This window comes from Sebastes umbrosus, chromosome 23 (genome assembly GCF_015220745.1).
Source record: "Sebastes umbrosus isolate fSebUmb1 chromosome 23, fSebUmb1.pri, whole genome shotgun sequence".
NCBI classification, from domain to species: domain Eukaryota; kingdom Metazoa; phylum Chordata; class Actinopteri; order Perciformes; family Sebastidae; genus Sebastes; species Sebastes umbrosus.
Genome location: NC_051291.1, coordinates 3,946,978 through 3,971,568, shown reverse-complemented (window position 1 = coordinate 3,971,568; position 24,591 = coordinate 3,946,978). Strand labels below are relative to the sequence as shown.

General features: G+C 42.5%; 1 protein-coding gene across 3 annotated transcripts in view; it reads left to right on the top strand.

The window, feature by feature from the left end:
- The first annotated feature begins 1,321 nt into the window (after window positions 1-1,321).
- Window positions 1,322-24,591, top strand: part of etv6 (ETS variant transcription factor 6) — a 37,284-nt gene continuing 14,014 nt past the window's right edge. Inside the window, exons 1-2 of one of the 3 annotated variants that reach the window (XM_037759864.1) lie at window positions 1,322-1,658; window positions 9,501-9,627. In XM_037759864.1, coding sequence (XP_037615792.1) covers window positions 1,629-1,658; window positions 9,501-9,627 — 157 coding nt within the window. In that variant the 5' untranslated portion in view covers window positions 1,322-1,628. Of the gene's footprint in view, window positions 1,659-9,497; window positions 9,628-24,591 lie in introns of all 3 variants that reach the window. The other 2 variants (XM_037759863.1, XM_037759865.1) reach the window with 2 other exon arrangements.

Sequence of the window (24,591 nt, the reverse complement as noted above, 5' to 3'; positions counted from 1 at the left end):
TTGTTTTGTTTGTTATTATTTTGTATCTGATTTTATTTATTTTTATGTTCGAAATAAAATCTTTCATTCATTCATTAGGGCTGCACAATTAATAAAAATGTTATCGATATATGGCCTAATGCAATTTTCAAATTGCAGTATTTGTTAAAATCACAATATTTTGTTAAAGGCGAAATGTGTGTCAAATACCATTTTAGATTAAATATCGTGGTGAAAACATATTTGTTTGGTACAAAAATCACACCATAATCATTTTAATGTTTTTTAATGAAAATGAGAATAATGATGCCTATATTATCGGTCCCTTTAATATTGCAAATTTTGTCGTAATTGCAATATCGGTCAAAATAATTGCAATTAGATATTTTATTTAAAAATCAGGCAGCCCTAAAAACGACCAATATATTAATCGATAAGGAAAATAATCATTATATTTGAAAAACAAACATTATTAAAAGGATATTTTGACTTTTGTCGTTGCCGATCAGACTGTGTAAGAGATTTTTCTAAAGACACTTTGTGCTTGCAATGCGTCATAATGTTTGACATGTTGTAATCTTAATGATCAATTATTAATCAGTAATGAAAATAATCTATAGATCCTGAGAGATTATGAGAAATGTTGATGCATTACTTTTTTAACATGTTATAGGCTAACCGACTAATTGATTAATTGAAAAAAACAATTAGGGCTGCACAATTAATCAAAATTGTAATCGATATATGGCCTATTGCAATTTTCAAATCGCAGTATTTGTTAAAATCACAACATTTTGTTGAAGGCGAAATGTGTGTCAAAATACCATTTTAGATTAACTATCGTGGTGAAAACATATTTGTTTGGTTACAGATCCTTGCAAAAAAAAAAAAAAAAAAAAAAAAATTGCTGTAGAAAATGTTGATTCATTAGTTTTAACGGATTAATATGTTATAGACTAACCGACTAATTGATTAATTGAAAAAAACAATTAGGGCTGCACAAATAATCAAAATTGTATCGATATGGCCTACTGCAACTTTCAAATTGCAGCATTTGTTAAAGGCTAAATGTGTCAAAATACCATTTTAGATTAACTATTGTGGTGAAAACATCAAAAAAATCACACCATAATCATTTTGCATGCTGTGTAATTAAAGCAGCTGTGTTATGCAACCGCGTTTGATTGAAATAAACAGATAGAAAAGTCTGTGTGTCTCTCTGTGTGCAGCAGCAGCAACTGCTATTTCCTGCTTTGGGTTTCCCTTTAAAAGGGGGCAAGGCTCAATGCTGGGAATTCACGTCATTTCACCGTTTTACACACAACATCCAGATCAATGAGAGAGAGACAGAGAGACACAGAGAGAGAGAGAGACAGAGAGAGAGAGAGAGAGACTTGCTCTTCCAGGAAGGGATTATTAACCAGCACGCTGCCGACATATGAAGAGAAGAGGAAAACACACGCAGACAAAAGAAGTTTTCGCACCGACAAGCTGCACTATGGAGCCGCACAGCTGATAGAAAACAACAACAACTTCTACCACAACAACAACAGCTGATCTTCTTCTTCTTCTGCAAAGAAAGGGAGATAAAAAGACACAAGGGAAAAGTGGAAGGAGAGAAGAGAGAAGAGAGAAGTTGAGGGGAGATAATGTCTGAATCCTCCTCCTCTTCGAACAAGGTAAACACCTCTTTGTTCACTTTATATCTACAGGTTTTAATCCATTTAATCCTGCATTGTGGTGCATTTACAGCCCTGCATGTGTTTCTGTCTGTATCGAGCTGCAGCAGCCATTCAGTCCGTTTGTTGTGCTAGTCATCTGTTGCTCGCTGCTCCACGCTTTTTTACTTCTCCTCCTCCTCCTCCTCTTCCTCCTGCTAAAAGCTGCTGCTACTGGTGATGATGAAGAAGAAGTCGTGACTGTTTGTTCGTGACAAAACGTTGTTGTTATAATAACCACATAATAACCACATAATTAAGAGGATTCTACTACTCTAATGGGAGAGATAGAGAGGAGTACTGCAGCTGACTAACTCAGTATGCTGCAGTTTAAAGCTGGAGTAGGCAAATTGGAGCAAATATAGGATTACAATTTTTTTTCTTTTTTTATAAAATGGTCATTATGTCTATATAGTAGTGCATGAGACAGGTAATCTGAAAAAGCGTCACTGCTAAATGGCGCTAGATCCTTACACGCTGCACCTTTTAATGACAACAAAAATTACGATAAAAATAATGCAAAAAAATGTAAATGTAATATCCAGGGGTTTTTTTTGGACTCTTGGAAGTTGCGATGGGCATTATTCACAATTTTCTGACATTTTAATTGACTTATTCAAACAACAATTGAGAGATGTGTACATAAAAGTAATTAGTTGCAGCCCTATTTGTCAGCTGCCATCGTGTGCCGTAACCAATTATTTTTGCTGCAAAGATAGTTCTGAAATGATTTAAAGCTGCAGTGGGTACAAATGGAGCAAATATAATAAAAAAAGTTAGTTTTATAAAATGGTCACTATATCCTGACAGTAGTGCATGAGACAGGTAATCTGAAAAAAAAAAAACATGTTCCTCCGGTGCTCCTAAAGGCATCTGCAGACCGGAGGAAAACAACCAATCAGAGCCGAACTGGAGCCTTGCCGTCTCTGAGGCGGATGTCAATTACTCGCGATCTCCGATCAAACTAGGCAGCGCTGATGAAATATGAATAGGGATGCTCTTTTTGAAAAATGTTCTTAACCGATAACCGACCCTCGTTAACCGATTATTAACCGTTAACTGACAAGAAGAAGTCGTGACCTCCACATAATAACACGGTTGTTATTAACGCAAGCTACTACTACTGTAATGGGATAGATAGGAGTACTGCTATTGACTAACTCAGTGTACTGCAATTTAAAGCTGGTGTAGGCAAGTTGGAGCAAATATGATTAAAAAACATATTTGTATAAAACGGTCACTATGTCTTTATATTCATGAGACAGGTAATCTGAAAAAAAAAACCAACGTTCCTCAGGTGTTCCTAAAGGCATCTGCAGACTGGAGGAAAACATCCAATCAGAGCAGAGCTGGAGCCTTGCCGTCTCTGAGCAGCTGTCAATCACTCACGAACTCCGATCAAATGATCAAACTAGGCAGCGCTGATCAAATATGAAACAATATTCTGTCCACAGGATCCGTCCTTCCAACGCTCCCCATTCATTGTGTATGTAAGCAGCCGTGCAATGCATTCTGGTAGCGTGGTGGCGCGATTCGAGAGACGGGAGTGTCACGACGCCCGCTCCATCCATCCATCCATCTTCAACCGCTTATCCGGGATCGGGTCGCGGGGGCAACAGCTCCAGCAGGGGACCCCAAACTTCCCTTTCCCGGGCCACATTAACCAGCTCTGACTGGGGGATTCCGAGGCGTTCCCAGGCCAGAGTAGAGATATAATCTCTCCACCTAGTCCTGGGTCTTCCCCGTGGTCTCCTCCCAGCTGGTCGTGCCTGGAACACCTCCCAAGGAAGGCGCCCAGGAGGCATCCGTGCTAGATGCCCGAACCACCTCAACTGGCTCCTTTCGACGCAAAGGAGCAAGGACTCTACTCCGAGTCCCTCACGGATGACTGAGCTTCTTACCCTATCTCTAAGGGAGACGCCAGCCACCCTCCTGAGGAAACCCATTTCGGCCGCTTGCACCCGCGACCTCGTTCTTTCGGTCATGACCCAACCCTCATGACCATAGGTGAGAGTAGGAACGAAGATTGAACGGTAGATCGAGAGCTTTGCCTTCTGGCTCAGCTCTCTTTTCGTCACAACGGTGCGGTAAAGCGAATGCAATACCGCCCCTGCTGCTCCGATTCTCCGACCAATCTCACGTTCCATCGTCCCCTCACTCGCGAACAAGACCCCGAGATACTTAAACTCCTTCACTTGGGGTAAGGACTCATTCCCTACCCGGAGTAGGCAATCCACCGGTTTCCTGCTGAGAACCATGGCCTCAGATTTAGAGGTGCTGATTCTCATCCCGACTGCGTCACACTCGGCTGCGAACCGATCCAGTGAGTGCTGGAGGTCGCAGACCGATGATGCCAACAGGACCACATCATCTGCAAAAAGCAGCGATGAGATCCTCAGCACACCGATCTGCAAACCCTCCTCCACCCGACTACGCCTCGATATCCTGTCCATGAATATCACGAACAGGATTGGTGACAAAGCGCAGCCCTGGCGGAGGCCAACCCCCACCGGAAACGAGTCCGACTTACTGCCGAGGATCCGAACACAGCTCTCGCTTTGGGCGTACAGGGATTGGATGGCCCTGAGAAGTGCCCCCCTCACCCCATACTCCCGCAGCACCCCCCACAGTATCTCCCGGGGGACCCGGTCATATGCCTTCTCCAAGTCCACAAAACACATGTAGACTGGATGGGCATACTCCCAGGCCCCCTCCAGGATCCTTGCGAGAGTGAAGAGCTGGTCCGTTGTTCCACGGCCAGGACGGAATCCGCATTGTTCCTCTTCGATCTGAGGTTCGACTATCGGCCGAACCCTCCTTTCCAGCACCTTGGAGTAGACTTTACCAGGGAGGCTGAGCAGTGTGATACCCCTGTAATTGGCACACACTCTCTGGTCCCCCTTTTTGAAAAGGGGAACCACCACCCCGGTCTGCCACTCCTTAGGCGCCCGCTCCTCATTTGCATAAAGTTGAGGGCTAGTCAACGCGACTCGCCACCTCTCCCGAGAATCTTTTAAAATAAACCTTGTCGATCCAAAATAAAGGACAGATTCAGCAACTGCGTGGATTATTTCTCGCCTAAAATGTTTTCAGAAACACATTTCGGTGAACTATTTTCGTGAAATAAGAGAAGTAAAGTTTCCAAACGGGCCTCCATGTTGTTTCCCATGGAGGGAAAAACGTTCATCCAATCAGGTGGGAAGAGCCTTGTGTCGAGTGGCAGCCCACCAAGCGTCCAATGTTGGGAAGCGTCGCGTCCCCTCGCAATAAAAAACGCCCCTGTGGACACGTGCCATGACAGTGCCGGTGGTGCGCCCGACTGCGGGGCGGTGATCCCACCTTAGCTGGCGCTGATTTTAAAAACCAGGCAGTCCTGAAAACAACCAATAGACTGATCGATGAGGGAAATAATCATTATAGTTGAAAAACAAACATTATTAAAAGGATATATTGGCCTTTGGCGTTGCGGATCAGACTGTGTAAATGATTTTTCTAAAGACACTTTGTGCTTGCGATGCGTCATAATGTTTGACATGTTGTAATCTTAATGATCATTTATTAATCAGTAATGAAAGTAATCTATAGATCCTGAGAGATTAGAGTCAGCACAGACTCGCTCAGAGTCCCGACAGGCACTAGAGTGGAAAATTTTGCAGATTCATCTGCAGCAATTTTCATAACTGATAAATTGGGTAGGGATGCACCGATACAGATACAGATACCAGAGCTTTGGATATCAGCCAATACTGAGTACCGATCCGATACCAGTGTTTATAATAATAATTAATAAGCTGTATGGCTCACTGTGTGGAAGTGAGTGGGATTATTCTTTTATGTGTGAGGCAGCATCAGGCTTGACTTAACCATCGCTTTCCTAACTTTGTAAAACAAAATAGGAAAGGTACTCGGGAGCGCGCATGAACGCCATATACTTTGGATTTTCCCGCCAAAACAGTCCTGAGTCCTTTACATAGAAATCAGTCCACAGGCTGTTATAGGCAACCGAGAAAGTCGGGGAAGGTCTCAGTTTTTAAGTTACGTTACAATCCGTTTACACATTGGCAATACAAATTGATTAATACATGTAAATTGTTACATATAGTACCTTTAATTGACAGACTGTTTGTAACTTCTTACACTGCAGAAGAGTTAGTTTAGCTCTGAGAATATCTAGTGAATGTACAGTGGACGTTTGTGCAGAAATAACTGCTGCAGCTCCTCCAGACCAACAGAGGTTTCCCGTGTCTTGTGAAGTGACGGGGCTCCGCAGAGAGAAACGTTATCGTCTCCGACCAAAACTCCGGCGTCTCCCCCGTTCCCTCCGGCCGCAGTCGGGAGGCTGAGGCAGGAAAATCCAACACTAGGATCAGCATTGATTCATGGAGAGACCTTCGTCTGGTCAGCTAACATTACTGCCAAGCAGGTGATATATAGAGTGATATTGTGCTTTTAGCTGACGTGTGTCGCCTCACTGTTTTGAGCGATGCTCGTTCATGTCTATGTAGAGCGAGCACAAGCGCGAGCAACAGGACGCTGACTTTCGTTGACTTCACGGCCACAAGTGTCGCTGTTAACAAGCAATTTCTGATTCTTACAAACAGTCCCTTTAATTGTTATTATAGTCGTTAGTTGCAGCCCTAATAGGACCATTTAGGAATTCAAGGTCAGCCTCAATACAAGCTAGGGCTGGGCAATATGACGATATATATACCGTCAAAACGATATTAAAACGTCTATTACATATGTTTTTCTATATCGTTTCGGCTCGGCCTATATTTATTTATTTTTTCTCTATAATTTAACTTAAAACTGATATGTTCATTTTGCACTAAAGTTCTTCAAATGAGAAAATACTCTGTACTTTATTTATTTAATTTACACTGGAGTATACAAATAGTGTTATTTAATGTAGACTATTTATTTATTATATTACCACAAAACATGCTATATCATGATATATATCGAGAGCCTAGCCTTAATGCAAGCTGTTCAATGGTGTTTTGTGAATGAGGGATGTCTCATTGCGGAGTCTGATGTCAATGCACGTCTGCAGTAATTGCATGCCGGAGAATGATGAGAAGTTTTCCACCCCAGCTGCCGGTAGACAGGACTCTCCTCCACCTTTATACTGCAGCCCAGTTTGGTCACTAATCACTTTCTGCAGCGTCTCTATCATAAGCTCTGTCCCAACTGCCCCCCCGTCGCCTTTCCACTAACCTGACCTTTTTTATGGACGGGAGAGAAGCCTTTCGCCTCTTGAGAGGAAGAAATAGCAGACTCACTGAAGGCTTATTGCTCGGCTTCCACAGGAAATTCCTGGTGCATAGGGTTGTTGGTGTGTGCAGGTCTCCGAGTGGCTGGGTGGTGACAGCGCGCTGAAACTGAAGGGAGAAACTGAAGCTTCATTTCCTCAAGAAACTTAACGTGGCTTCATGCTCTGGCTTCATTTGAAGGAAAAGAAACCCAGTCAACAGAATGACCACAAGCTGGAAAACCTCATACCTTAACCTAGATTCAATAAGTCTACAATAGCAGAGTGTCTAAAATCTCAGAGGATCCTGGAGAGAGCTGCAACTAACAACTGGTATTATGGAAAAATATGCAGTGGTTTCAATGTAGTGCCTGTGCCTGTCACAATGTCATAGGTGACATATTCAAATTGCTGGTTTTCTCTGACTGATCTCATTTTGAATCATCAATCTGATCTGATTTCACACACAAACACGTTACAGTTGAGGCTTTATGTTTTTCAAAACATCCAAAATACTCACGTGAATATCCTCCGTTCAGACATGGATGGTTGTACATGTGTTTGGTTTGGTGCCTGGAGATGTAACAGGTGTTTCTATGGCAAAGAAAATAGGGAAAACTGGGAATTCATAAAGCAGTGCTTACACAGCTGGTCCTGTACTGACTCATTAAGAAAAGGGCACTGCATTTGTCCTCTTTGAAAGGGACCAAAAATACAGATGTACAGTATACTTGGCACCCTGCAATGAAACATCTGGAAGAAACAACTTTGAAAATATTTAAACTAAAGTTCAAATTATCCCGGTACTTGGAATGAACATAACACAATTCAAAAAAGACCCATATTGTAATTACCATTGACTTCAGATCAGAAATCCATTATGGGTAGGTTTATTCTAGGGCTGCAATAATCTGCTGATTATTTCCAAAATCTATCAATTAATAGTGAATAGTGAAAAATCCCCACAACGGCGACGTCTTGGAATAGTTTTTTTCAGTCTAATACCTAAAGATCTTATTTATTATAATGTAAGACAAAGTAAGGTGGCAAATTCTCAAGTTTGAGAAGTTGTAACCAGCTAATTTTTGACACTTTTGCTAAAAAATATATAATAAAAAATGCTAATAAAGATAACTTAAACGACACATAGGTTATGAAAATAATTGTTGAATAATTTTCTGTCAATCTACTAACCAATTACACCTCTAATCGTTCAGCTCTATATTAGTCAATTAAAGGAACTGCGTGTAACATTTAGGGGGATCTGTTGGCAGAAATATAATATAATAGTAATAAGTATGTTTTCTTTAGTGTATAATCACCTGGAAATAAGAATGTTTTTGTTACCTTAGAATGAGCCGTTTATATCTACTTAGGGAGTGGGTCCTAACGGCATCTGCAAGATTTCACAGACCGGAGGAAAACAACCAATCAGAGTTGATCTGGAGCCTTGCCGTCTCTGAGCAGCTGTCAATCACTCGCGAAGTCCGATAAAACAATGAGAAAATACCAAGCACCGCCCACCAACCGGAGCACAGCCAATAGGAACGCTCTCTCTCTCTGAAATGACCTGTGATTGGATTTTTTGAAGCCTGAAAACAGAGCCATGATGAGGTGCAGAAGTCTCTCAGAACACTTGAATTACAATATGCTGAAAGGTTATTATGCAAATTTTGCCTAATGATGCCAAAAATATACTGCCTACTGAAGCTTTAATTGATTTATTGATTAGGCGATCGCCAAAACGTCAACTAGGGCTGCAACTAGTGATTATTTTCAGTTGATTTATGTCTTTAAAATGTCAGAAAATTGTGAAAAATGTGGATCAGTGTTTCCCAAAAGCCCAAGATGACGTCCTCAAATGTCTCGTTTTGTCCACAACTCAAAGATATTCAGTTTACTGTCATAGAGGAGGAAAGAAACCAGAAAATATTCACATTTAAGAAGCTGAAATCAGAGAATTTTGACTTTTTTTTTCTTAAAAAAATGACTAAAACTGACAACTAATCAATTAATCATCTCTTAACGTCGACAAATATTGGATATATAGATGAAATGTTTCATTTATCGAGCAGAAACGTCAAACGTTTGCAGGGTTCCTGAGCTGTGATGGAAATGTTTTACCGTTTTCAGACATTTTACAGAGCAGATGATTGATGATGAAAATCCAGCTGTGTTGTTTTCCGAGCCACTAATGCATCTCGGAGACGCTGAGATTACAATCTTTACCAAACCAAACAGAGCATTGGTTGGTTTCAGACTTTTACTGCACTGCAAAGCAACATGTGTGCTCAAAGCACGTGTGGCATTCTGGGTATGTGCATCACCGGCGTGTGTTTGTGTGTGTGTACTCACGGCATGACAGTTTATTAGAAGGACACACACACACACACGCCTCTCTCTTGCGTGCGGAGATGAGACCGAGGCTAGCCGATGTTGTGGGTGCACGCCGAGGTTGAGGCGAGTTGGCGTGGGGGCTGTTTGGGTTCAGGGCCGGTGCGTCGTGGAGCTTTGTGAGCCATGCTTTGTGTCTCTGTGTCTATTCATAGCAGGAGAGGAGCTCTTTCAGTCCTTCCGCGAACCCGCTGCCAAACTCCACTTCCTCCCCCGTCCATGCTCCCGCCGCGAGGCCAGCCAGCCGAATGGAGGACGAGCCTGCCAGGCTGCCTGCGCACCTGCGTGAGTCACACACACTCACACACACACACACAGATGAGCAGTGACTCCTACATGCATTGATCAGTCGGCCATATGAACAGGACACATTGATTTTTGTCAGTGTTTTTTTTTAAGCATCTAAATGTTTCTGTGTGGTTGGAAGTGGGAATCTGGGAAGTCAAGATTTGTATTTGTCTTGTCTCAGAAATCACCTGTCAATCAAACCCGTGTGGGGGCGGGACTGTGACATCTTTGGGATTTTCTGTAGAGTGGCGATAATATAAGAGAGTTTAGAACAGGGAACAAAAGCTCTAGACGGCGTTATTAGGCAACATGAATAAATAAAAATGTTGCGTAAATAGTTAATATTAGGGCTGTCAATCCATTAGAATATTTAATCACGATTTATCGCATGATAGTCCATAGTTAATCGCAAATTAATGATAATTTCTGTTCAAAATGTACCTTAAAGGGAGATTTATCAAGTATTCAATTCTCTTATCAACATGGGAGTGGGTAAATATGCCACTTTATGCAAATATTTATTATTGGAAATCAATTAACAACACAAAACAATGACAAATATTGTCCAGAAACCCTCACAGGTACTGCATTTAACATAAAACATATGCTCAAATCATATCATCAGTGTGCTGACTTGACTATGACTTGCCCTAAAACTGCATGTGATTATCATAAAGTGGGCATGTCTGTAAAGGGGAGACTCGTGCGTACCCATAGAACCCATTTTCATTCACATATCTGGAGGTCAGAGGTCAAGGGACCCCTTTGAAAATGGCCATGCCAGTTTTTCAAAGTTACAAAGTTTGGAGCGTTATTTAACCTCCTTCTGGACAAGCTAGTATGACATTGTTGGTACCGATGGATTTTTTAGGTTTTCTAGTTTCATATGATACCAGTATCTTAAAAGTAAAAAGTTGCGTTAAAGAAATTAGTGGCGTTAAAACAAATTTGCGTGAACGGGTTATTATCGCGACAGCCCTAGTTAAAACCAATGCAGTTATGACAACACGTTATTATCACTGCATGAGCGCCGGCCCTCTCATGCTGGATCTCTCAGCTGGGAGGCGTTGAAGCAGATCCGGGGGTCAGACATCTGAACCGTACACGCTTCCACTGGACCGGAACAGACAGACGGACCTACTGCACTGGAACAACCGACAGATACACAACAGTCAGGTACAGATAATGTGGAGGCTGGGAATGATAGAAGACGAAGAACAAGGGAGGACAAATTGATAAGATCCCAACCATTTAGAAAATTCCTCCCCTCGAATCTCAAGTGCAGGACATGGATGCAGCTTTTCTTCTTTCAAGGATCATGTTTTCACAAAGCCCATTCACTACGCAGTACGTTTACTTTACATTTCTCATGACCATTGCATTAGAGGCGTCCTTGAGCCTCCGTAAACGCATCAGCCAGGTGAATCAGTCCATTCTTGCAAACTGCACTACAGATAATTGAATGATGGGGAAAAATAAAGGCAGCACAATGCAATAAGATTAGTTCTGAATTGCTTCCCACATCTCAAGCTTTTGTTATTGATTCATAAAGATTGGGTGGCTCAATGACGGCCATTCTCCGGTCACGAGTTTAACAGACGAAACGCGCTACCTGCTGTGATGAAATGTGACGGCATTCTTACTGATGGTTACCGCTATAAACCAGAACAAAAGAGACAACTACCAAACCACCATGCTCTGAACAGACACATTACAAACACAGTAGTCACGCTTTAAAAACGCGGCTATAGATGTCGCAATGCACCAACAAAGAAGAAGACTGCTAGCAAGCAAACAAAAATGTAAACAATGCAGAATTTAAAACGGTTTAAAAATCTGTTTTGCAAATAGTTTACGAGGAAGTAAATGCATTTAGCACTTTTGTGGCCTCAAGGAAACACACATTGTGTTTCTGTGAGTAACACTGAATGTAAACATAACTTTTGTTTCTTTACAAAAAAACTCCCCAAGGCACCTTTAATATTAGGTATGCTTGTTTGTAGGCTTAAACACAGGTGGCTTAAAGAGGACCTATTATGCTTTTTGTTCTTTTTCCCTTTTCCTTTAGTGTGTTATATAGTTTTTTGTGCATGTAAAAGGTCTGCAAAGTTACAAAGCCCAAAGTCCCCCACAGAAACACTGCTCCTGAAGTGTCTGAAACGCCTCGCTTGAAGTCACGCCTTTTCTTCTTCGTAACATGGTGATGTCACCAAGTAACACATTTGCATAATACCTTCCTAGCGGCTAGTTTGGCGCGCCCTCAAACAAAGCTAGTTAGGGCAGAGCTGGAGCAGAGTCCAAAAAGTCCTGGACTTCCTGAAATGCCTCGCTTGATGTTCCGCCTTTTCTTCCGTAACGTGGTGATGTCACCAAGTAACACATTTGCATAATACCTGCCTAGCGGATAGTTTGGCACGCCCTCAAACAAAGCTAGTTAGAGCGGAGCTGGAGCAGAGTCCAAAAAGTCCTGAACTTCCTGAAACGCCTCGCTTGATGTTCCGCCTTTTCCTCTGTAACATGGTGATGTCACCAAGTAACACATTTGCATAATACCTGCCTAGCGGCTAGTTTGGCACGCCTTCAAACAAAGCTAGTTAGCTAGCGGAGTTCGACGAGTTTGGTTCGGTTGACCAATCACAACAGAGTGGGACAGCTGACCAATCAGAGCAGACTGGGCTTTTCGGGAGGCGGGGCAGGAGCTCAAACAGAGCGTTTCAGACAGAGAGGTGAAAAGAGGCGCTGCAGGACAACCGCTAATAGAAAAATAAAGCGTTTTTTGAACATTAAAGCATGTAAACATGTTCTAGTAGAAACCCAAAATACAAGTATGCACCTGAAAATGTGCACAATAGGTCCTCTTTAAACCAGTATGAACAGCATGATTACAGCTAAACCAGTAAACAACCTAATTGGAAATCATGTGGTTTTTGTTTAGAAGCACTGATTGTCTTTTTATTGGCTCCTTTGAATCAGAACAAACCAAATATATAGCAGCAATACAACAAGGACAGCTCTTCCACTTTGCTTCAGGCCAAAGGAAATCCAATTGTAGGTGCACATCTGACCACCTGAAGGGGTCAGATGTGACACTACTGGAACTTTCCAGTCTTAACTGAACAAAGTGAGAAGCAAATAGTCTGCAGGCGAGGCAGTAAAGGGAAAAAAATCTATTGAAATATGTTTTCATATTTCAATGAAGCAACGCTGGGTCATTTGCATTGGCACACTGTTGCTCAGCCAATCACAGAGAAGGCGGGGCTGGACCTGAGCCAAGAGATAGGCTCGATGTTCAAAGAGTAATCCCTGAGCTGCTTTGTCCAATGCGTCCCATCAATATTTAACCAGTTCATTTTTTTTTCTTTCTTAGCAAGTGTGAAGTTCAGGGCTTTTTGTGGGGGCGCTTGGCTAGGCGGCTTGGATGAGACGACACAGGAAACTCCCTCAGCCCACTTCCTCTTTTGCATTGTTGCAGAAAAAAGGAAGAACGCTCAACAGGTCCGCGTTGAGTTTCCTGTCGAGTAAAACCGATGGGTCAGTTCACATCCGCAGACATGTGGAAGTCCTACTTTTAATCAGATTACAAAACCCGGTTCCTCACACAGACTCTCGCACATCTGCAGGTTCAGGGAAACATATCACTTCTTTTTTTCCTCCTCAGTGTTTAGTTTACGGACGCTATCTGGTCGGGATCCACTCTCAGACAGACGGCAACATGTCTTTGTCACCGAGCACGCAGACTAAAACACCTCGTCCTCTCTCTCTCCCCCCCTCGCCTATCTAAACACACATGTGCTGGAAAACAAGCCGTCCATTAACCCCCACACTCAGAGGGAGTTCTGTCCTGAGGGGAGGAAGAGAGCACGAGGAGGAGGAGGAGGAGGGAGGAGGAGGAGTAGGAGAGGAGGAGAGGGGGAAAAAAAGACAGAAAGAAAAAGAATGAGGGAGGAAATTGCAGTGTGGGCAGAAATCCGCCTTCTCCATTTCCTGGGGAGGAAGTGGATTAGATCGGGGAGAGTTACAGCCTGCTCCTCACACTAAAGAATGCTACCAGGCTCGATTTTAACCCTTTCAGCCAGACATCACACGCCAAACCCTCACCTTCTTTTCTAATCACTCCCTAAAACATATTTCTATTAACTTCCTTTCACTTTGATCCTTTGCTTTATTTTTTCTTTTGCATTGAAGCACTGAATCTTCAATTAAATAACTGAAGTATTCCATTCATTAGAAAAAAGACATTTCAATATAAACACCTCATAATTTCTGCAGTCTAATGTCACCACATGCAGTATGTTATGTTCTTAAGATAAGATTCATTCATTCTGAAGCAAGTTTTTGTTCTCAATATGCTCGATATCCATGGTAAAATAAATATATACATACTATAAATATACTATATGTACATACATATACATGAATGGATTCAAATAAAGGTAAATTAGAAAAAAAATATCTGAATAAAGGAGGGTTCTAAGCAGGGTGCCAGTCCATAGTTAATCGCACATTTTTTATCTGTTCAAAATGTACCTTAAAGGGAGATTTGTCAAGTATTTAATACTCTTATCAACATGGGAGTGGGCAAATATGCTGCTTTATGCAAATGTCTGTATATATTTAACAGCTGTCAGTGTGTCAGTGTGCTGACTTGACTATGACTTGCCCCAAACTGCATGTGATTATCATAAAGTGGGCATGTCTGTAAAGGGGAGACTCGTGGGTACCCATAGAACCCATTTACATTCACATATCTGGAGGTCAGAGGTCAAGGGACCCCTTAGAAAATGGCCATGCTAGTTTTTCCTCGCCAAAATTTAGCGTATGATTGGAGTGTTATTTAACCTCCTTCACGACAAGCTAGTATGACATGGTTGGTACCAGTGGATTCATCAGGTTTTCTAGTTCAATTGAAGATCGATTGTATTAATGCAACCCTGTTGTCTTAATGCTCAGGCTGATCAGAATCCTTAAAACAAAATCCTGAATCCGGATCATGATCTGGATCGCCATCAAAATCTAATGGATTGTTCATTGTGCTACACCCCACCCCTCCAAAACATGTTCATTCAAATCCATCTCGGACTTTTGGAGTAATCCTGCTAACGGACAAACCAACAAAGAAACCAACAAACCAACACCGGTGAAAACATAACCTCCTTCCTAGGCCTTCGGCCTTGGCGGAAGTAATTACGTTAATCACGTTGTCATATTGCTTATTAGTGATGCAATACGAGTTGGATTAAGCGCCGTGACGCCGTCAGGTTACTTTTTAATTTGCCAGAATGTGTCATAATGACAAACACCTCCGGTTCAGCCGCTTTGCATAAAATCAAACCAGTTTAAGCTTGTGCACCGGCTGTGCCAATCTCTAATAGACAGAGCCACACTAAGACACTTTAATTACACGATTGTTAAAAAGGAATTGTTTTTATTCCATTGTGGCTTTAAAAAAAAGAATCCCCATTAAACACGTCATTAAAGGAATCATCCATTAGTCCTCTTTTAAAACAGCACGCAGAGGAGTGCTGTCAACCGCCCGAGATGTTTTTGTTTGTTTGTCCGCAGTCAAGAGACAAATACTGAACAGGCCTGGGAGGGATTTCACCACCGCTCTCAATAAATAAAGCAGCGCTGACGTTAACCGTTAACGTTTTTAATTTGATCGCGATCCAGGCAACGTCGCCTCCGACACGGCTCCCACGTACTCGTACAGCGTGACGCAACTGAGAGAGCTAATCGGTGGGAAAAAAACACTGAATTATTTAAAGGTCTTAAAAAACACGAGACGTCTCCAGTGATAGTTCACAATAAACATGCACGAAATACAAAAGAAGAGTGGCTGCGAGAGTGGAAATATCTTACTGGATGATGTGAAAAATCCATGTCCATGGAAACAAGACTGGCTGGTTTCCTTGGTGCGTGTGTGTGTGTGTGTGTGTGTGTGTGTGTGTGTGTGTGTGTGTGTGTGTGTGTGTGTGTGTGCGCGCTCACAGCTGGGCTAGCACTATGCATGCTTGTGCGAGTGGGTGGATGAGTATGAGTGAATCTTGTGTCTTTGTGCAGAGCTTGCCAGAGGTAGTGTAGGTGTATACTGTATGTGTATATGAGTAAGTGTGTGTGTGTGTGTGTGTGTGTGTGTGTGTGTGTTACCGTACATGACTGCAAACCCCCCCCTACCAGCTTCCTTTGGTCTCTCTCTCTGTCTTTGTGGTATATTACCCGTTTTACTGTGTGGGGGGGGATTGGTGTTATAAAGAATGTGTGTGTGCGTTTGGTCTTTCTGAGGGGAAATTTCCTGCCTCCTGGAAGCAGCTCTTGTCCTCAGGAATTTCCTGAGTGGGCAGACGGCGCTTCCTGAATAAATGTTGTTGTTGTTGTTGTGTGTGTGCATGTGTGTGTGTGTGTATGTGTGTTTGAACTCTCTTTTCTCTTCTGAAAGGGAAACTGTTCTCACATGCCAGCGAGCGAGCCGAGCCGAGCGCAGTGCCCCCCCTTCCGTCTTCCGGTTCGCGACACACTCCACATGGCGTTTCTGACAGTGTGGGCTTTACTCTAAACGTCACACACACTCGTATGACTTACTGACGGCGTGTTGGTTGATCGCAGGCTTTTTTCTTTAATAAGGAAAAGACGCAAAAAAGCCTAAAGCTCTTCCCCTCTTGATAAATACCCCCAGTTAATGAAATCGTTTCCAGTTGCTCTATAAACACTCGGTTTAGTAGTTTGGTAATGAGGTGTTTTATTTCTAAGACATGTTTGGAATAAGAAAAAGAAGAAGAAGAGATGCCGTGCATTGAGCGTGAGCAGTGAACAGACCTCCTACTGAACTTCATTAACAGGCAAACAGCAGTTTTAAAGGAGCAGTGTGTAACATTTCGGGGGATCTATTAGCAGAAATAGAATATAATATTCATAATAACCTTGTTTTCTTTAATGTATAATCAACTGAATTGCTTTCGTTACCTTAGAATGAGCTCTTCATATCTACATAGGGAGCGGGTCCTCTTCATGGAGTTCGCCGTGTTTCTACAGAAGCCCAGAACGGACAAACATGAAACTCTAGAGAAAGACTTTCGCGTTTTTACGTTACCTAAAGGCCGCCGTAGTTCTCCGACACACTTGTGATCTAAGGGATAATGTACAGCGCGCCGGTCATTGTTGTGAAAGAATCCCGCAGAGGGTTGGACTCTCATTGCCCTGAAGGGGATTCTTTCAAAACAATGACCCGCTAGCTGTATATTATCCCGCTTATCACACGGCTTCTTGCTGGAGAAATCAATATTTGACACAAGAATGGTCCGCCATCAGAGCTGCGCTCGTAGCAACGGTCTGTTATAAAGAAATGACAGACCACAGAATGCCGTGATTGACCAATCAGAATCGAGTATTCAACACAGCCGTGTAATAAACTGCGATAATATGAGGCGGAGAGTGCAAAACCGCGGTACCGCCAGCTGCCGTCTGACTTCCGTTGCTCCTAAAGTAGCGTTATATAGAGGTGAAGTCCCTCCCCCTTCTGGTGGACCCCATGGATCGGTAGTCAACGGCGAGAGACAAATATTTATATTTTGATCCCGTTTGAATTGCGCCGTCAATCACACATATGATATTTGTCAATTTAAAGCATAATTTCGCAAGTCAACATGTTTTTTACGATATTTTTCTGTTATAAATTTGAAGTTTCCAAGCCCATGCTGAGATTACTTAAAGGTGCAGTGTGTAGGATCTGGGGGCATCTAGCGGTGAGGTTGCAGATTGCAAACAAACTGAAACACGATTCCTTTTTTCAGGTGATTATGCACTAAAGAAAACATACTTCTTAATAATATATATTCCATTGCTGCCAATAGATCCTCCTAAATGTTACACCCTGTTCCTTTAACTGTTTTGTGTGGAGCTCTCTGTGACTAGTAAGTTGATTCTGACATGATAAGCTCCCCTTTAATTGAGGGGTGATTCTGGGAAATGCAATGTTGAAACCCCACAAAATTGAACACTCACCAAGAAAGATGGAGACAATATTACGACATGAGGATCATGCTTTCCACTCCAACCCTCATTAAAAGTCGTTTAGCTCTGCGAATATGGAAATAAATGACATAAATCAGTGACCAATGGTTCCCAATGGTGGGGAAAGGTCAGGGAAGCTAAATGCAAAACAGATTTCGGCTGCATAAGATTGTTCATGTACTGTTTTGGTCAGGGGTCAGCAACCTTTACTATCAAAAGAGCCATTATAGGCAAAAAAGAAATCTGTCTGGAGCAGCAAAACATTTGAGCATTGTGATGAAGGTAACACAGTTTATAGTCTAAGTATATAGGATATAAGTCTAATACAGTGAGGGCCAAAGTGAGGGAAAAAAAAATCTGACATTTCCAGAATGTCATAAAAGTCATAATATTACGAGAAAAAATATATATATTAAGTTTACGAGAAAGAAAGTCAGAATATTATGAGAATAAAGTCCTAATATTATAAAGTAGTAATTTTATATTATATTATATATATATATATATATATTATATATATTTTTTTCTCGTAAAGTTATGACTTTATTCTCATAATATTACGACTTTTTTTCTCGTAAACTTCTGACTTTATTCTCATAATATAACAACTTTTTTTCTCGTAAACTTCTGACTTTATTCTCATAATATTACGACTTTTTTCTTGTAAACTTCTGACTTTATTCTAATAATATTACGACTTTTTTCTTGTAAACTTCTGACTTTATTCTCATAATACCACTTTTTTTCTCGTAAACTTCTGACTTTATTCTCATAGTACCACTTTTTTTCTCGTAAACTTCTGACTTTATTCTAATATTACGACTTTTTTCTTGTAAACTTCTGACTTTATTTTTGTAATATTATGACTTTATTCTCTAAATCTCAGATTTATTTTTTTTCCCTCAATTTGGCCCTAATACTCTGTCGTACCGTCGTACCATAGACCTACAACAATGATAAATAAAAGTGAAAATGTAAACAAAAAACAGTTATTCATTTCCATTTTTAAAAATCCACCGGGAGCCACTGGAGAGGAGCTAAAGAGACGCAGGTTGCTGACCCCTGGATTAGGTTGACTTCTGATTATTTAAATGTGAGAAGCGGTTTGGGTTGAGCTCTTTGCAGGTCGTAGACATACAGCATGCATTCAACACAAGTAGACGTTGTTTAAGACAAAAAGGTTGCCATGGAAGCTTTGCAGTAGAGGTGATCAGCTAAGTGTTATACTGCACAAAATGCTGACTTCACTTTCTCCACATGGAAAGAAAAGAGAGTAGTAAAAGGGTGTGTGTGTGTGTGTAGGGGGGGTTCAGACAAGCAGGGGCCTTTCTGACTTAGCGAACAAATGTCTTTGAAGCTTGTGCATTTTCAAAAAAAAAGAAAAAAAATTGGCTCCTGAACAAAAGGAAGAGTGGCAGTTGACGCTGGATTCAGGAACTAACCTACAAGAGCCGGCTTGCTCTTCGCGCTCAACAACAAGCTATCAAAAAACAGGTCGTGCTACTTCCTGGCCATAAAAAGTTCTGCGTGATTGATGATCTGTTTTATGTTTGTTTTGACTGGATGAGGTCCAGATTTGCTGGACGGGGACAAGCGCTCGCATGCCGGAGGAGGAAGCGGAGGATGAATATGAGAGAAGTGGAGGTTGGGAGGGGGGATTTCTCTTGACTGAAAAGTAAAAGTGTGTTTGTGTGTGTGGAGGTGGATTTTCCCCTGCCGCACCCACCTGACAGGGAATCAATGTACAGACAGCCGCACAAAGCCGAGGAGGAGATGAATAGTGTGAGCATTAACTGTGGAAATGTGTAGCTCTCATACCCATATGTCCCTGAGTCAGGGTGTCAGAAGGTCACGGTCAGCCCTCCTCCTCCTTCCTCCTTCCTTCTTCCTCCTCCTCCTCCTCCTCCTCCTCCTGTCTGGAGAAAGAAAAACCTTTTCTTTATTGAGATAGCAAGACCAGTATCCGCCTACTTCTGCTTGGAGAGAATAGGCAAACATTTACTGAAGAACTGAGTGACTAAGGAGCTTTGAGTTTGGAGAGCAAAGTCCCGGCCTTACCGACGCGGCGCTGCCTTTTTTGTTTATTTAGTTATAGTTCACTTAGGCCAGGCTGAGCTGAAATCCTCTGTCTTAGAATTTTTTATGGACATCAGCTGTTTCTTTTAGGCTGTCGAAAAGTCAGGATCCCAGTATGACTCAAAAATACAGCATGTTGTGCTCAGAAATGTGTGACGCACAAGAACATCTGATGTTTTACGAAATTATGGGAAATTAATATACATGACCTTTAGCTAACCTTACTTGTAACACTAAAAAATACCAATAGGTAATATTTATTCCTTTTCTTAGATCCCCATGATTCATTTTCTAATAGAAAATGAACCTGAGATCTTGGCACTAACATTACACTTTACTTTTGTCTTGTCTCATTCATCAACCAGTGCGACGGAAAACGAAATATCTACCAGAGAACTGGTTAAAACAGCTTGTTGTGTGGCTGTAGATCCACTCAGAATGACATGGTGGGGGTTTCACTTAAAACTAGGGTTGGTAATCTTAAGAAACTAGCAAGAGAACGCTAGATTTTAAAAATGTTCCAACCTAATAACCCAGCCCAGTGTTGCCAACTCTTTTTAAATGAAAGTATCTAGCAGCACTAGCTCCAAAAGTCCCTCAACCTTGCAAGAAAGTCACCAAGTCATCAACACTGACAGCCCGTCCCTTAAGGCTTCCCTCCAAAATTATCATTATGAACTAGGGATGCTAATTCTGAAAATTTTTCTTAACCGATAACCGACCCCCGTTAACCGATTATTAACCGTTAACCGACAAGATTTTTGCCTCACATGCAGCGGTGAACCAGCTGCAGTGTATGAGCACAACAGACAACTGAGTCCACAGTTCATCCGTCCGGGAGCGTTAACTTGGCAGCCACGGTGCATCGTGTCGTGTCGCGGACATGCAGCCACTTTCCCAGTAAAAGTCTCCACCGCACATTTAGTTTAGTTTAGCAGGTTGTCAGCTTGTATTTGCCCAGCGTAACGACACTCTGTCTGCCCGGATTAACGATAGCGATTGTCCGACAAACAGTGTGTGTGTTTGTGCTGCGTTAGAATCTGTAGCTCTGCTGGTAACTTCGTGCTCACCGTAGTCACACACATACAGTCTGTCAGCGCGGTGTAACTTCAGCGAGTGTAGTCGACAGACCGTGTGTGTGTTGTCGGTGGCGTTATAGCTGTGAACGTAGGTGTAGCAGACAGTGTGTGTACAGATATTTGTCGGTGAATAAATGCTACGAGGCTACAACTCCTCCGCTCAATCCAGCTATAGACGGGAGCCGACTTCCTGTATCTGTAACGCCGGCTCAGACTCTCTTAAGGTGGACCAGCTTTTCTCCTTAAATAAGAGTTTTTCTCAGCTTTTAATAAATTATTAACATTTCTTTTAACCATTTTAACCGATAGTGTTAATCAGTTAAGATGCTTAATGTCAGTTCACGGTTAAACGGTTAATTATTAACATCCCAATGAGTGCACATCATTTAATTCAGGCCAAATGAAATGATTGGGTGGGCTTATTACATACAGTCCTGTAAATGTAGTCCTGTGACAGACATTTGATTAATTGATTGTTGTTGGGATGTAAAGAGAATCGAAGAAATATAACATAACTACAAGAAGAAAATTGCCAACCCTAGCTTTAAAAGCTATTTCTTGTCAGTCAAAGCATGGAGAAGCAGTCGTCGCAGTTTGTCAGTTGGGTGAGAGAAACATAAGCAGCAGTGTTGAGTGTTCAGAGCTAAACTGTGAGTCTGGACGGGACCTCTGAGCTCCACAGCAGGACGGACCTCATTAACTCGTCTGGCTGCGAGGGGAAGTTGAGGGCTTCTGTACCGCAACAACGAAACAAGATACCAGTGATCTCATCCTCCTCTTCTCCCTTCATTCATCCCAAGCGCTTATGAGTTGCCTTGGCAACTTGTGCGCTCTGTGTGTGTGTGTGTGTGTGTGTGTGTGTGTGTGTGTGTGTGTGTGTGTGTGTGTGTGTGCCAGTGTGCATGAGCGGGGGCCTGAGAAAACCACAAAGTGAAAATTATGTGTCATCAGAGAGGATTAGGAGCCCACGGTTTAGTCAGGGGCTTGGGATCCTGCTGCTGTCGTGCTTGAGGGTTTTATTCAATGTAAACACACACACAAACACACACACTCGGAAACGCAAACACACACACACATACACATTCCCTCTTGTGAATCTGAGATGCATTCAACAAGAGGCAAGACTGATGACAAGGAAGACTGAAATTGATTTCCTTCCTGTAACCTGCGACGCATCTGTAACTTCTCCAACGGAAAAACAAGCAGAGATTCATCAGCTCAAGGAAGTGTGTGTGAATGTGGTGAAGGAACAGAGTGTCAAGATCCAAGGTGCTCTCCCCTCTCACACCCTGTCCACGCCATCCATTTCCCTCTCCGCCTCCAAGTAAAGCCAAGGATATGTTGTGTCTCGCTGGCTGCACTTCCAACACAGTTTTCAATCATTTTTTTTAGAATCAGATCCCGCCTTAGATCGCACGGATGCGAAGATACAAAAACAAGCAGAAACACGCAGCTTGGATGTGACTCAGGTTTTTACAACTGAAATCAGATACGATGAAAGTTGACACAACTGCAAATAAATCTTCGTGATTCACCTACAACTGTCATAGTTTTGGCAGCTTGCTGAGCAATAATGACATTAGCAACACGTCAATGGAGAGAGGAAAAATAATGACTTTTTGTTGCTTACACAATTTGATTTTGACTCAGTGAACGTAGTACTATTCATTTTTATACCATGCTGCAGTAAATACTTAAGCATCCTGGATGCACTTCTTCCTCCCGTGCATGAAATCATCTTGGCTACATTCTTCTTTATTACGACTATTTTGTAAAGTTAGACACCCTTCTGAGTGCTGCGTTCTATCTGCCATATTGCAAACACCACACTCATACGTTGACTCATGAGTGACGCAAGCAAAGGGGCGAAGATGATTTCTGGCAAAAGCTGTAGACTCGTCGCTCCCCATGAGGAAGCACTAAGTTCGGCACAGCGGAGAGTGGGGAGTGACGACAGGGGAAAGTAGACTCAGAGCAAGTGGGCAGGTAAGCAGTGAAGCCAATGCTTTAGTGCCTTAAACTTGCATTCTCTCTAACAGCCAGCAGGGGGCGACTCCTCTGGTTGCTAAAAGACGTCTGATTGTATAGAAGTCTATGAGAAAATGAGTCTCACTTGATTTATTACCTCAGTAAACATTGTAAACATGAGTTTATGGTCTCAATCGCTAGTTTCAAGTCTTCTAAAATACAGCATGATGTTCATTTAGTAAATTATGGTCCCATTTAGAGTCAAATAGACCATAAAGTAGGGGATGCTTTAGAGCGTGGCTACCTTGTGATTGACAGGTCGCTACCACGGCGTTGTCCGGTCTGGGAGTTGTCTGTGTTTTCGTTTTACAACTTTAACCCTTTCACAGTGTGTTTTCAGTTCATGATTGTAACCTTATTGGTCTCCTAAAAAAAGTCTTACTCAGCGTTTCGGTTGTACTTAGCTCCGCCCTCTCGTGACACATCTGAGTGCAAAAAAGCAAGATGTCGATGGCCAAAATGCCCAACTCGAGGCTTCAAAACGGAAGTCCACAAATCGATGGGTGACGTCGCGGTGACTTCGTCCCCACAGGTGGATGCTGGGGTGGAGATGGAAATACTGTATGAACAGCTGCAGCAGTGTGGACAGCAAGTGACAGCATAGTTTCCAGAGTGAGCAGTGTGGTAGCAGAGCACTGACTGCTCACATACAGTACACCAGCATAACCGAAGGGTGCGTGGGATATACGTTGGTATGAGAGTATGCCAATAGAGAGTTTGACTAAGGTTGAGTGCCTGAACAGCTCGCAGGCTTCGCTTCATATATTGGTTTACATCCCAGAATAGGTTTGAACGGTCACAAGAATCAGATACGAGCAACAATTCACGTCCCGCTCTGTGAACTTCACTCGAGTACCGGCTTAGTATCCGTTTCCTTTCCTGTTTGACTTTCCTTCCTTTTTTTTGCGTCTTTGTTTAGTCCTCTTGTGATTTTACCCCATCTGCCCCCCACCGTCTTCACACTCTGCGCTGCTGCTCTCATCACTCTTTCCTTTCCGTTTCCACTCTTCCTTTTTTCTCTCCGTCTTTGCTGCTGTCTGTTAATAAACCTCCCGGCGTCGCTCTCTAACCTTACCGCAGGAAGTTTCCTGTGCTGAAACTGAGCCCACGCTGGATTGCTTCCTGCCAAAGTGCGTTGTGGGACACATTTGTTTGGGCCCCCTTCTTCCTCCTCCTCCTCCTCCTCCTCCTCCTCGTCCCTTCTGCTCCCCTTGTTGCTTCCTCCTTTGGGCTCGGTGCAGATGGCTGAGGCCGGCAGACCGGATCTCGGAGGGGTTTTGGCAGAGCAGAACCTCTCTCTCTCCGGCTCTGGAGAGAGCATACCGCAGCCGTGACCCCCGCGACCCCGCGCTGCACTGCTGCCCGGCCCGGCCTTCGCTGCTCTCACAAGTCGGCCACGAGAGACGAGCGTACAGCTGGTGCACGCGGTGCAGATGGTAGCTTGATTCAATATTGATAGAAAGTCAATGATGTAGTCAGTCAGGAGTATTCCAGCGCATCCTCCTAGATCTATTCTCGTAATATAGTTCAGTTAAATTTAAACATAAAGTCATTTGTAGAAGCTACAAAAGGGACACATTTCATGTTAAAGGAAAGAACCAATTTTTTCTAGGGATTAACGCATGATGGTCCACAGTTAACTGCGATTAATCCCACATTTGTTTCTATTCAAAATGTCTCTTAAAGGGAGATTTGTCAAGTATTTAATACTCTTATCAACATGGGAGTGGGCAAATATGCTGCTTTATGCAAATATATGTAAAAATGTATT